The 15,231-nt window shown below is 41.0% G+C and overlaps 1 protein-coding gene across 1 annotated transcript in view; it reads right to left on the minus strand.

Moving 5' to 3' along the window:
* The window catches only part of LPGAT1 (lysophosphatidylglycerol acyltransferase 1), a 65,723-nt gene that overhangs the window by 13,567 nt on the left and 36,925 nt on the right, over positions 1-15,231 (minus strand). The window contains exons 6-7 of the mRNA XM_061991391.1: positions 14,271-14,544; positions 6,086-6,212 (exon numbers count right to left, since the gene is read on the minus strand). Coding sequence (XP_061847375.1) covers positions 6,086-6,212; positions 14,271-14,544 — 401 coding nt within the window. The remainder of the gene's footprint in view (positions 1-6,085; positions 6,213-14,270; positions 14,545-15,231) is intronic.

The raw sequence follows: 15,231 nt of genomic DNA on the forward strand, positions 1-15,231 counted from the left end.
GTGGTCTCTTCATGCAGGATAAATGCAGCTGCTGTCTTCTGCAAGCTACTATGGGGTGACCATGGCCAGTTCAGACTTTGGGGCCTCTGCTCCACAAGCAGTCAAAACACAAGATACAATCACACAATGGCAGGACCCAGCAGGAAGTCAACACAAAAAACATCAAGCCTATGCCATTTCTGATGAGGGGAAGATAAGCACCAATCAAACTTCACGGCCAGGTTCTTTGTAACTTTCAGCTCTTGGATTTGACAACAGAACTGCAGCGCATGGGAAACCTATCTTACCAGTAGAGACACTTGTAGGCCAGCTGGGAAACACCAGTCAGACTAAAGAAGTGACTGGTATAAGAAGAAAAGAAATAATCCTAAAACTCAACTCACAGTGTGGAAACAAGGGGAAACTGAGAATAGTAGCCCATATGCTGTACTGCTACACAGACATCAAACCACTCACCTTATTGCTGCTTAGTGTAACGGCAGTTCATTTGGATTTACCGTCAAAGCAACATCACAAAACGGCCCAAGCATAAACCTAAACCACTCTGAGAAGAGCAAATAAGCCTTTCCAAGAGACTCATTAAACGGCAGGTCTCATAGCGATGCCTCTAGTTGGAGATGCCTTGCACCTTCAACACCCTGTTTCTTTTTTAGGTGCTTACTGCTTTAACAGATGGTTTGAAATTACCTCCTAAAATCCCATCATTGTTTGACCTGGAATTAGTTTATTAGGTATTTTCCTCGAGTATTATGTTTCAGAGAGCAAACTTTGTTTCTCCAGTACTTTCTGATGAGTTTGGAGACAAATCTGTTACAGTCAGAAATGATTTGGTCATTAGAAGGGTAAGCTCTCACACCTTCATGTTTTGATGGATCTGAAACTTGGTAATTATCTTTTTTTCCTAAGTAAGTTTCTTCTGAGACCCTGAGGAAAATCGGGCCACAGCTTAACCTAATTACGAATCTCTGAAAAACATATAATTTGTACCTGAAACTGAAAAGTAAGGTTCAACTCATTATCAAAACTGAGCTTTCAAACAAAACCTGATTACTGGATTAAACCGATCCTTCTCTGCCATTCCTATCAGCTGGAAATGCAGCTAAAAATGACAACAGAAGGCTGCTTTCTGTCCTCTGCACTCCTCTGCTGCTCCCCAAGTAGAATGAAAAAGAAATAATCCTGCTGTAAAAGGACAGGCTATGAGAAAAGGAAAACACTAGATCTGAAAGACCACAGGGTAAGGAGACAAGAGGTTGTGACCAAGGGGGAACAGCCGAAAGGACTAAGCAACCAGAACAAAAAGAAGCTCTTCGGCCGCCTCTGCTCCAGATCGAGTAGCAGAGAAGACGTTGTGCTTTCTTCCCCACTGCTGTCCTACATCAATTTCTCACTCTGGACCACTCTAAAAGGGGAAAAGTACGTTTAAATCCCTCTTCTCCTCTCAATACAGTAGAGATGGCACCTGGTCTAAACTATTCTTCAGTTTTTCCAAAGGGCTGGGGGGGGTTCTTTGGCTTGGGTTGTTTTTTTTCAGTTAAAAGGAATGACGGATGAGAAACTCACGTGCCAGAGCACAGAGACTCACACAGAACTGTCTCCCCAGGTGTTTAAAAATTATCTTTAATATTAATTTCAAACAAAACCCCCCAGACACTCCAAACTACAAACAACGAGCAACATTTTATTGCACTAAATAAAGGAGAAGAGAGCAATGACAGTGATCCAGGCACACAGTATATCTATCTCTCATGAAAATTTCAGAGGACATCTGTGTCAAACACAGAAAAAGAGAAACACCTCAGACGTTTTCCATCCTCAGAAGACATTTTTGACATTGCCATCTTTTAAAAGATGGAGTCCTCTTTAACTTTCTGAAACAAATTCAGTTACCAAAGGAAAACCCAAGGTAAAGAACTACACCAGCTTTACAAGGAACACCTTGGGGCTCAACCCAGCACAGGCCTTTCCAAACCTCAGTCACTGATCTAATCCTTGCCTACTCTGTTAAGGACAAAGAGTAGTTAATATCTAACTGTTACCACACTTAAGAATTACCAAGGAACCACTCTGAATTTGTGACTTGCTGAATAGTGCTGCCGTTCCCAGCTGACAACCCCAGGTACAGCAATGCTCTGCTACAGCGATGTTTTGCTCTCCACATGGAATATGAACTTAAAGAAGCAGTTTGACTGGTCAAGCCATCCAGCTACATAAGTCTGGTGATTCATCCCCACCTCATGGCTTGACCTGCTCTTGGGCAGCAACATCGCATAGAAACCTCCTAGGACACTTTTCAGCACCTTGAGAAGTATCTCTGTATTTCCAAACAGAAGCACCAGGGACAAGAGGAAGGAGGTTGACATGGCAAAGATCAGCTGGCTGGTCATGAGGTACAGCTGTTTGTAGCATGCAACATTTAACCAGCAGCAAGGGTTTTGGTGTTTTTCCAGAACTGCTCCTGATTAATATCTGGCACAAGCACAGGCTGGAGACATCACTGTGTTTGGACACGGGAGGACACTACCTTTCAGGCACACGTGCAAAGCTCCTGACACACAGTTCTCTCTCCACTGACCATACTTGTAAAGATAAGCTGACACACAGTTCTCTCTCCACTGACCATACTTGTAAAGATAAGCTGACACACAGTTCTCTCTCCACTGACCATACTTGCAAAGATAAGCTGTAAGAAGTTGGTATCAGCTCACTGGGCTTCAATCGCCTGGCTTCCCAAGCCTGGAGAAGGTTCAATAAAGTGTTGGCAGAGCTGTAAGGTTTTCTTTGACGTCAGAAGCTTTCCAGGGGAGAACAGTTATCCCCTTACTCTTCCCTGCCCTCCACTCCCAGTTTCCCAGGCACATACTCCATCTTCACAGGTTCTCAGGAGTACCAACAACTTTGTTCAAATCATCAAAACACAACTTCAAGCTGTCAAAACCCTGAAGGTGCCCATCACATTACAGCACTTTGCTTAAAAAAATAACCCCTAATGAGTAAAATCAGCTGATCTGAGAACAAAAAATAAAATAGAAAAGAATTCAGTTGCTGTAATGCCCCGAAGGGAATCCAACAGGAAAATTTCTGTATAAGCAAAAGAAAAGGATGATGCAACATGAGTAAATCCGTATGCAGGTGCTGTTTAGTCACTCTCCTAATGCTGCCATAGATAAATACAGCCTTTAGGGAAAAGACAAAAATATTTTTAAAGCCACACAAAAGCATTAACAAATACATTTTATTGTTAAAAACACTGGAGGTGAAAGTTCACCATATTCATTTCAAACTACAGCTCTAATTCCAGATAGATTAAAAGGACTTAGCATATCATAGCTAAGATCATACCCTAAATCTGGGAAAAATGATACAGAAATGATAGCACAGAATTATCCTGGGTAGTCAAAGAGAAGAGCTGCAGAAGGACCTGACAATATTTGCAGCTGAAATGAAATACCAGTAAATACAAGGCAATGAACACTGGGGAAGGAAAAAGCACCAGCAGCTATGCATATACTGACACAGCCTCTAAGATGAGCTATTGCTACTCTAGTAAGCGATCCTGAAGTCGCTGTGGGGAATTCAGGACATCAGTCAGCTCACAAACTAGTTCGAGCAGAACCAGAAAAGTCACAGACAAAAGTGACAAGGCAATTGGGGAAAGGCTTTCGTGTAAGGAGACACCAAACAGATGAAGACTTGTCGGGCTGCGAAGGGGACAGGCACAGCTATAGGGAGATGTGGGAAAGCTCTGTAAAATTATGGGCTGCGGTGAGCATCACTGAGAAATGATTCATCCAGTACTGGCAGGACTTGGGAAACAGGGTGCACTCACTGAAGGCACCAAGACAGGAATTTAATATAAGCAAAAGGAAGTGGCCGTGGCTGGCACTCTCAGGGGCAGTCACATGTTGTGGCATGGGAAACTGTAGAAGCCTAAGCAGGTTAAAAATGGTATTAGACAAGTTCATTAAGGCTGATTCCATCAGCACCTCCCAAAGAGTGACTCCTGCTCAGAAGGTGTCTCAGCCCCCATGTTTTCAGGGGCCTTCCCGCACTGCTGCTGCTGCCAGGGCCCGTGTGCTGCCTTAAATGCATTGGTATGAGCTGTCATTCTGCATCCAACAGCAGCCCTTACAGTCCAAGGGACATGTGCCTAAACTTGACACGCCAATTTAAGAATTGCCAGGACTGGAAAGTTAGCCAAGACACTCAGTTCTCATTTCAGAGGTATTACATCCATCTCTCAGCCTTCAGAGACATGCCACTGCATTAGTTTCCATTTGGAGAGCGTGTCACACGCTTTTGCAGGGTCAGCCATAACAACTAGAGGTTATTAAAAATAAAAATCAGAGAGGCTTGCTTTCCTCTAAACCAGGGATTTAGCCCCTCTGGAAGTAAACAACAAACCTGCACCCCAAACAAACAATTTCTATTTAATTTTTTGTTTGGTTTAGAATTTTAGTACTACAAGAACTGCAACATTCAAGTTCAATGAATGCAAGGCAGGTTACATCATCTTGATGCTCACGCATCAAAGTAGGTTTGAATATACACATTTAGAAGCAAGAAGTTAATTCAGCTTAATATAACTTCCCTTCTCCTCCCCATCTTTTTTAATTAAAGGAAGTATTTTTGGAAAAACTCTTTAGCAAAATTCCAAATACATTCAAGTTGCAATTATCTGAGAGGACTAAGGTGACCCGAACCAAGCACTATAGATAACATGATACCTTACAGAAATTCGGGTGTATGTTCACCTTCGGAAAAATCTGAAGGCAGATTTCTATAAAAAGCAGGGACAGATTTAAATGTGGCTGTGGAAAGGAGCTCCAGTGAGCAGCCTCTGCTCTGTATCACACAACAATGACATAGCAGTGGTGCCAGAGAAGGTCATTCCCATGTTAAACTGCCACCCAGGGCGTCCTCACAAGGATATCTGAAAGCTTACTGTAGAAATCTAAAAGCCCCCCAAATAAGCAAAAGGAAATTAAGATAAAATAACACAATTTTGAGATAAAATGGGATCAACCTATCTGACAGAGGAAGATTATTAAAATATTTCTAGACTTCAAACTTGCAATTAAGTGCAAATTGAGGGTGAGGGAGCAGTGGCACAGGCTGCTCAGGGGGGTTGTGGAGTCTCCTTCCTTGGAGGTCTTCAAGACCCACCTGGACATGTTCCTGTGCGACCTGATCTAAGTGAACCTGCTTCTGCAGGGGGGTTGGACTAGATGATCTCTAAAGGTCCCTTCGAACCTCTACCATTCTATGATTCTATGAAAGCAAAATGCAGCTTCTCTCTCCCATAGTTTAGGTCCTGAGACAAAGAACTGTTGAATAGTTTTAACAGTATCCCATCCTAGGTGTCAATGAGATTTGCTACTATCTCCAGAGTGTTGCTCTGCTCAAGTATTAAGAATGTGCTTTGAGTGAAAAAGCTGATATTTCTTTGTCAGGAAGCTAATTACAAGAGATAATAATCTCTCGGGAAACCTGTTTATCAAATAACACAGTGCCTTTTAATTTGTTCTTGTTATTTTAAAAACAGAAAAATCATTTAAAAAAAAACCCCAAAACCCCAAACTGAGTTTCCCAGCACCTTAACACTGAAGTGGAAAAGATGACCTAGCCATCACATATATTCTATATAATATATCATTAACCGTACTCAGCCACAGGACACAAGTCAAAAACTTAAAACATGCTAAGATACGGAACGACCGCCGGACTTTTGAACAGGTAACTGTATTGTGTTTAGCTATTATGAGTTTCCCACCTGTGTGAGACACACAAGAAGAATTTCTTCACTGTGAGGGTGAGGGAGCACTGGAACAGGCTGCCCAGATGGGTTGTGGAGTTTCCTTCTCTGGGGACATTCACAACCCACCTGGATGAGCTCCCGTGTGACCTACTCCAGGTGGTCCTGCTCTGGCAGGAGAGTTGGACTAGATGAGCTTTTGAGGTCCCTTCCAACCCTTGAGATTCTGTGACACAGCTACCGATCTCAAAAATATCCTGAAACACAACACTGCTCATTTGTGAATACCTGACTTTTGTTCACTGTAAGAGCAGCAGGCTCGTTTCCTACCTGTAATGTACGTGCGTAACGGTTGGCTGTCGGTAGCCCAGAATCCAAGTTTGGATGTCTATAGGTTCTCCTTTGGGATACGCAATGGTTGCATCTATCACCCACTGGAGGCCTTTTGATTTGCTCTCTAGGAACAAAAAGAAACATGTCATTAAAAGCAAGCAGAAAGTGCGTGTCACTCATTTGATAGCTATTCCATTTTTATATTGCTTCATGAGGTAGGAGGCACAAATAAAACAAGAGTCAGAAATAAAATCCAGATGTCATTACAGAGCACAGAAATACTTTTATAAACTTCAGATAGATCAAGATTTTACTTTCACAGATATTCCTGTTGTTCTTACCTATTGTACTACACAGAGTAGAACAAGTTCACTCACTGAGTAGGAGTACAGGCACCTAACACGCTGGCCCAAATATTAGGTGCCTTCCCTCATTCACCCAAAGGAAAACTCCAAAAATAAAAATCCAACTTTCTTGGTCAGTACATTAAGCACATTTACAACTGGGTTTTTGTCAGAGCTCATAGTTGCAGATAACTGATGAAGCAACAGCCATGTAGACTGCTTTGGACAACTAGCCTCACTCCTGGGTTAGGGCAAGTAGATAAAGGTGATTTATGCTGTACAGAGCAGGCAGATTTTCAAAGGCCTTTTAAAAAAAAATCCCTCAAAGGTTCATAAAATCTGACTTACAGGACAAAGGAAATATGTCATCTCATGTATTGAAGACAAGAAAGTAAGAAATAGAAGATTGTCTCTTCTCATAATGGAAAGTACACAAGGTACTTGCGTACACAAGGTGTTAATAAGACCGATATCAGTACATGCTCATACGCTGCTCAGTGAATTAGAAACTGAAAAATGGATCAAAAGAGGTGAAAATATTTATCATGACAAGTATTCAGGAGAGCCAAATTTAAGTCTGAACACAGGTTACTACCAGCAATAGTCAAGGTCAGATATCAGCCTAGTCATGACCTCCCTCTGGCATGTCTTCAACTCACAGGTTTGCCAAGAGGGAAAGTGGCAGATCTGGAAAGTAAACCAGGAAAGAGGGGCAGCTTGTCAACCTTATATCCATCTGTGGGAACTCTAGCTGCCTTCTATCTGAGGTCACGTTATGTTCCAGCTATTATAGTAATATGCTTACTTAACGCTTAATACATTAGTATAGTAATATGCTTACATCACATCCAGCAATAACTTTAAGGCATTTAAAAACCTGACTATTAAAAACAGCCACCTGTTGGCAGAAGCATGTAGGAGGTGTTAGGTCTTAGTACAAAGTACAAGATTCTTCAAGCCTGTGGTCAAGACAGCTATGACAGAAATATGATAGAGGTTGACAAAAACACTGTTGCCATGAAGGATGAGCGCCAGGACAGACAGCTCACCATCTTTCTCAATATAAGAACAGATGTATTCAAAATGAAGCCAAGAGGTGAAGTTTCCCAAGCAAATAGAGAAGAGTGATTCTGCATGCAGAGGGTGATTAAACTGTGGGGCGCTCCTTGCCAAAGGATGTCAACGATGCTGGGCAAGTATGTGGAAGAAATTCGTTGGAGAGTTAATTAAACAGGCAGACACCCTCCTCTTGCTTGGGAAACCTACCACAGATAGGTTTGGTCTTGCCCAGAATTGACATTCAAACATCACTGAAGAGCTACCACACAAATGAAGAAATCTGCAGCACGCAGTCTGAGGTGCACTTTAAAAGCCACAGAGTTATTACCACCAAATAGAACCTACGTGCAGGGACTGACTCACAAGCTTGCATTTAATTTAATTTTTGTTTAATTTAATTAAGTGTGAGAAGACAGCTACACACGCAGATATATCACATCTACCCATAAATCATTTTAACAACCACCTAGTGTTTTCATGATGTCTGCTCAACAATGGAGCTGCATTGCTTTGTTACCAATGCAAACATGCTACGCAAATAAGGCTAGACACTATTTCCCAATATTTAGATTATGAGCATGCACCATGCTATCCCAAAATTTGACCAAGGGCAAGCTACACAGGTCAAGCTGAAACATCCAGTGTCACCTTCTGGAGATACAGTGTTTTAAAGCCCAGACAGACATGTGAAATGAGAACACGAGGTCCCATTAGAGCCTCCAGGCTTGCCAGCATCATGACAGAGTGCTTGTCAAGTCTCTCTCAAGAAAAGCACTAACTACAGAGTCCTCCATTTTAGAAGCAGCAATGTATTAGAGAGAGAAGCCAATATGAAATTAATAGTAAATCCACAGAAATACTCATTTAGAAATGGATTTCAGAACAAAGCCATTCAATTCATTATCTTCCCGGATGTAAAGTAAGGATGGATAAAGACAAGTAAATTGTCCAAGTGAGTAAGCAACAAAGATCATTAATTGCAATTTAAAAGTGCAAGATGAATATGGGCACATTATCTTATTATTTACAGTAAAATGTTTTAAAAGAATTTATTAAATATTTAGCCAGTATTTCAAACTGTTCTTTCAGTGGATAATGGTTCAAACTCCTTCCGTCCTCCTCTGTGCCTATTTCCTACCTTCTGCTTTTGTGGAGCAGAGCCGTGTATGGATTCCTCAGACCAGCAACAAACCCACCTCCAGCCCCTTCCAGGGCAGGATGGTGTAAAATCCTGCTTCTGACAGCCCAGCAGGAACCCCAGGGCAGAAAAAAACAAAATAAAAATTTCTGAAGGTAACGTCCATTAGAGCCTACCTTTAGAGCAAGTAGATCTTACCCAGCTAACTTGTACCTGCAATTATCAACATGTGCTATCAAATCACAGTCACAAGTATATTTCTGCATCCTCCTCCTCTACTCTGCCCTGGTGAGTCCTGTGTCCAGTTCTGGGCTCCCCAGCTCAAGAGGGACAGAGAACTTCTGGAGACAGTCGAGCGCAGGGCCGCCAAGATGATCAGGGGACTGGAACATCTTTCATACGAGGAAAGGCTGCGGGAACTGGGGCTGTTTAGTCTGCAGAGGACACTGCAGGAGGATCTCCTTAATATTTACAAACATATAAATGGTGGATATCGCTTTTTTCTGTTGTATCCAGTGACAGGACAAGGGGTAGTAGACAAAAGCTGGAACACAAAAAAGTTCCATTTAAACATAAGGGAAAACTATGTTACTGTTCACATGAGTGAGCCCTGGCACAGGCTGCCTAGGGACGGTGTGGAGTCTCCTTCTCTGGAGGTCTTCAAACCCTGCTGGGACATGTTCCTGTGCAATCTAATCTAGGTGGACTTGTTTGAGCAGGGGGATCTAGTTGATCTATTTGACTGGATGATCTCTAAACGTCCCTTCCAACCCGTACCATTTTATGAGTCTATGAATACAAGTCTTACGTAATCGTCCAAGATCTCACACTGCCAAAAAACCTTAAATCACCACAGATTTCAGAAAAATAATTTTTAAATAAACCTTGCTGTCCTTTTTTTAGGGAGGTTATCCTATGTTGTGCCTTGCTGATGAGCATTTCTACTTTAAAGCCATGATGCTCTAACAGATACTGAATCTGAAAAAGAAATAGACAAATGTACACAACACAAAGGGGTTGGACCTTAGTATCTCCAAGAACCCTGCGCTTTCAGGCCTAACTGGATGTTTGAGCAAGAATAACACTTGTTACTTTTTAAATGAAGTGCAGTAGCAGGAACTCAGAACTGAAAGATTGCTGCGTTAGTTATAACATGGTGTCAATGTCAGGTCTGGCATTTTGTTGTAGCTGAAAAAAAAAACAGGGAGTTGCATATACCTGTTCAAGAACTGCCCTTGCCAAATTTGGCTTGGCCAGCGTGGCCACCGTCTGTTGCTCTGTTTACCACTGAGAAAAAGAGCAAGTTATAAAGACAGGTTTCAGCAGGAAACCTCGCCTCCAGTCAAGCTCTGGACAGTGGGATACTGCTGAATTGTATCCGGAGTGGAAAAGAATGAACCAGCCAGGCATGAACCCAAGGGCTGCAGGCTTCCATCTGAAAAATGAAAATATTTACTAGCATTCAGTAGTACTCAGGTGTGGTTTCCTGGACACTTGCGTCACTCTCACTACAGCCAAAAGAAGCTGGTGCCTCCCTCTGCACAGCAACGCGTTCTTGTTACTTGTCGCTCGTCCTCTACTTGTCCTTGTATGATCAGCTGGATGTTAAAATCGACTTCTCTAAGATTAGCTCTCAGTCTGAACATATTGCTTATTATCCTAAGATCTCTCCATAACAAATCACCTGGAAAGAAACAAGAAGCCTCTTTTCCAGGATAAAAAAGAAAACAGCCTTCCCACATGCTATTCAAGTCACATTCCTCATAAAACTGTGAAGCAAGAAGTTGTATTACAAAAAAAAAAACCCAATTACCAAGTCCAGTGTCCAGCTCTGCAGAAGGGAAAATTGAATTTCTCTGAGAAAAAGCATCAGAACTGAATGTACTGTTCTCCATTTGAAAACAGTAAGATAAGATTTCACTACAGCTCTAGCCAAGCTCATAGCAACCTCTCATCAGAGGTTAAAGTAGTGATGGCTATGCATCAAGTGTTTTTATGCTGCTCGTGCTTCTATTCTGCATTAAAACCTTCTCCTGGAATGCAGGAGTACTCCATTTGGAGCACACAGCACATCTGCCTAGAGGGATGCCTGTCAGAATTAACTTACACCGTGTTTTCAGAGACACATACCACTTCACTACATTGTCTGTACTTTCTAGCTTCAAAAGCACTCAAGCCATCACATGATAGTACTACCTCTCCTGTATGGTTTTCCATCCTTCCTTTTATAAAGGAATAAAATAGTACAATTTCGTTAGAATTAAACAAGTGTTTCAAAAGGCAGCAAAAGCAACAACTGTTTTAGTCATTTAATTTAGTGTTTACCAGCAACAAGTTAATTTTTGCCCCGATCAAGGCTAGTACTTGGGACTTTAAAGACAAAAGAAGGTTTGGAAAACTGTTAGGAGGAGGAAATTAAGAAAACTGAGGCTTCTTGCCTTGGCAAAGCAAATGATAAAAAACTGATCAGTTCTGATCAGTATAAATATAACAATAATCAAGTAGTATTGATCTTCCAGCTGAGGAACATTTTTCCTTCCTGTCACTTTACAGAGCAAGAACTGGGTAATAAACTGTGGGGAATTCATAACCAGTACAAAAACAAGGTGTAAAAAGGGATTGCATACTAAGAATACCACTATCATAGTTCAGGCTAATAAAATTTTGGGAAGGCTACTGAACCTCACACTTCACAACAGAAACCCATCTCTACTAAAGGGATGTCAGAAATCACATTCAAGACCTTACAGAAGAAGGACAGATGGTGTAGCCTTTAGCTGTTACACAATTCTTGAACTAGTATTTGAGGGCTGTAACTCCAGTAACACCTGATGCACAAAAGCAAGCTAGAGGGCTGGGGAGCAAGGGGGAGGTGGGGGTCACATCATGAAACCACTGCGCTTAACTTGCTTTGTACCAAATTAGGGTGCAGCACAGATGCAGCACATCTTTTATTACAGGTACTTTTGTTGTCTGTTCTTCTTTCACACAGTATTGCACACCAGCCCAGCTGAAAAAAGAGAATGGTATAAAAGCTACAAGGATCATTTAAAACCAATTAAGTACTAATAAAAGCACTCGGAACACCACAACTGTTTGTATCATGACTCACCATAACATAGCTACCCAGGAAACTCAACAGAAAGAGGAGATAGTTTTTGATGAGGAGTTAACCTATAAAATCGAGGGAAGGAAGGAGGGAGGGAGGGAGGTGATTCCCCATTGTCATCAGTAAAGCTTGGTAGTAACAAAAAGATTGAGAGAATGATAAATAACAGAGAAGAAAGCTTATTATACTAAAGTAAATAATTTGGTAACCCAGGATGCCAGGAACATTATTAAACAAGCCAGTACAGAACACAAGAAGAAGTGATGCAGAAGAAGAAGATTTTCCGTGAACCATGAAGTTGAAGTGCAGTGCTACTGACACACGAGCCACTTCCCCGGCAAAGGGGCACGGCAACAACGTACACAAAGTTCACACACAATCTCTACAGATGGCACTGGCAAAACCTTCATTGTACATGTTACGTCTAGTTCTAGTACCCGCAGCCCAACAAGGATACAGCCAGGTTTTTTTGTGGGGTTAAAAAAAGGGAAAGATGAACACAATAAAAAGTAAAGATGATCACTAACTTGTTAGGCTTCTAACTTCATCGTATAACCACATCAAGTGATACAATTACATTTCATTTAACTGAACAGACATTCTTCTGAAAATTTCTGAAGCAGCAAGAGAACAGTGAAAGCATTTGGAAGGCAGAAAACCAGAGAAAGAATCTTTCATACAAGATATAGATCAAGAATTAACCTTTTGTACGTCTGCTTCTGCAGGGGGCTTGGACTAGATGATCTCTAAAGCTTCCTTCCAACTCCCACCATTCTATGATTCTACGATCTCTGAAAAGGAAGTTCTACGATGCTAGAAACATTTACAAGAAGGACAGACTTCAAACACCTCAGCTTTGTGTCTATCAAATATTACTCTTTTCTAGCATATAAAATATACTTTCACTTTTCTTTTCATCCCTTTCATTGTGTTCTCATCTCCACTACTCTGAAAGAATGATTGTTAAACCCACGCATCTCTTTCCCATTTTTGCCCATCTTTCCTTCGTTTTTTTAAAGTAGGATGGATAGATTTGGTTCCATTGTATTATTGAGACAATTCCTTTATTTTAGTACCCAGTTAAGTCAACCACTATCAAATGCTCATCTCTCCAGAGCTCGAATCATGCTGCTTGAAAAAATGTAAGATTTGATATTCCACTAAGTTGACAGCAATCAAGGGATAAGAGAGTATAAAATTGGTATTTGACAAATGTTTTTGGTCCCCTTCCAGAATTAGAAAGTCTGTAATTTACATTTGGAGGGCTTCTTACTTTTCATACCTTTTTGCCTTGGAGATGGGGGAAGAAATAGACCAGGAATGGGGCCAAACTTTTCAATTTAAAAAAGTAACTTCTAACAAGGACGAGGGTATAATGTTTCTTTTTTTTAAGTTTAAAATTTTCTAAGACAATAGGAGCTTTCTTGCAGCCTCTCTTTTCTGAGTGTACCCTGAAAGGAAATATTCTTGTTCATTCCACAGATTCATTTTCAATTAATTTTTAAAATCTTCCCTCCACTGCTGCAAGAACATCATCTCCATTCATCTCCTATGTTGACAAGACTATCTTCAAAACTAAAAAACTGGAAGCAATTTCTCTATGAGGCTAACCCCACTAACCCTGAAATCTGTACTTCAGCACATAAAAATCCCAATCATCCACATATGTAAGGCTTCATTAGGATGGATCTTGGTTCAAACTGCTGAATGATTGTAATAACTTGGCTATGGAAATGCCTCCACGAGCTATCAATAAGAAACCGCCACAAACCCCCATTTCCATTGTTTCTATAATAAGTAACAGAAATCGCCATCTAGGTTAGGCAAGATCTAATCTCATTCTCTGAAAGTGCCAAGAAGTTAATTTTAAAAATTAAAAGACTGAAAGCACCAAGCCCCATAACTGCAGGCATTATTTATAAGCCAGCTATACTCTCCCCTACAGCTCAGGCATCCCAGAACAATAATGCTGCAGGAATATTCCTATTCCCTCATAATTCGTCCAGTACAAGCAGCCAAAGCAATTCTTCAAATCTAGTCATCAGTGACAGTTCACTCTAGCAGCCAAGGGGAGTCATCGTAAAAATTTGTAAAGAACTTGGTCTCAACAGAAAATGGTTCAAGAAGAGGAGTGAAGTTTACAGTACTAGAGGCAAAGAAACTCTTAAAGTCAAGAACAGCAATCTGAACATAGTTTGTGTACTCCAGAAACATTTTTCCCATAAATCAGTGCACCTTCTTGCCCACTCCAGGTGCTCATTCCAGTACCTGCTCTATCCATCATGTGTACCAAGACAAACATTTATGCATCCATACTGTAGACCAAATTAAAATGAAGGGTTTCATTATTTTGTGCCTCAACACAAAACCAATGAACTTCACAGAACTGAAAAAGCAAACACAAAACCACTGATATGATGGTGCATTATGGATGTATTTGACATTTGAAGAGAATAATTCAGCATGAAGTGTTTTGCTTAAATCTTGGACATTCAATCTGTTTTTTAGTCACAAGAGTGAAGTGGTCTTTACCTTTTATCAGAGTATCTCTACCTGCTGGAGTTCCGTTTTCTTGTGGCGCTACAAGCGTTTTCAGAATTACTTGTGTTGCCCCAAGTCTTGGCAGGGTGACATGTTTAAGAAATGGCAAATTGTTTTTCTTGGCAAATGCCTGGCTTGTTTCTCTCCTTTTCCTAAGAAAGCCACCCTCTGGAAATAAAACAATCCATTTCCGATTGCGGCTCCTGTAATATTTTTCTAGATGCTCCTTGAGTAACACAAGCTGCTGGTCACGGTGTGCTTTTCCCTGGAAGGATAAAACATTACCTGAATAAAACAAATGCTTATTAAGACAAATAATTATTACATTTCTACTATTTCTCTCTCTTTTCAGAGATACAAATAAGCCTCTAGGATGACACAAAACAATGTTCCCAGGGTACCCATGGGTGGCTGAGTTAATGCCACTTTACAGAAAGGCTGAAAAAACCCCCTTGGAGTTGAGGGTGAAGCCCAGGATTTGACGACTTCTCTGCAAGAGTGACATCCACACTGTAAATGGGAACTCCGTGTAACAAGAGGATCTATTTACAGAATTCCCTAGTTGTTACTAGGTCTCAAGTTGAATTTGCTAAACCAAATTCTGCAAAGACAAGGGGTCAGGCTATGATTTGGAGGTTAACATATCCTCAGTAATATCTGCAAGTCAAGGAGTATCTTTGCTTACGTACCTTCTACACACCTCTCACCACGCCATATAGTAGCATACCAGAGGTACCAGAAGACATAGATAGACCTCAAGACCAAGCTGTCACAGAACCATAGATTTATCCAAAAGCTGCACTGCTTGAATGCTTAGTCTCAACCAAAATCAATACACTGATGGAAACAATTATTGTTTGATATGGGGGGAAAAAAAACCCAACCAAAACTGGGTTGTGATGTTTGCAAGTTTTCTTCCTCTATGAGAAACTGTTGAGTAGGAAGTGATTTT

The sequence above is a fragment of the Colius striatus genome, chromosome 2 (assembly GCF_028858725.1).
Source record: "Colius striatus isolate bColStr4 chromosome 2, bColStr4.1.hap1, whole genome shotgun sequence".
Lineage (NCBI taxonomy): Eukaryota > Metazoa > Chordata > Aves > Coliiformes > Coliidae > Colius > Colius striatus.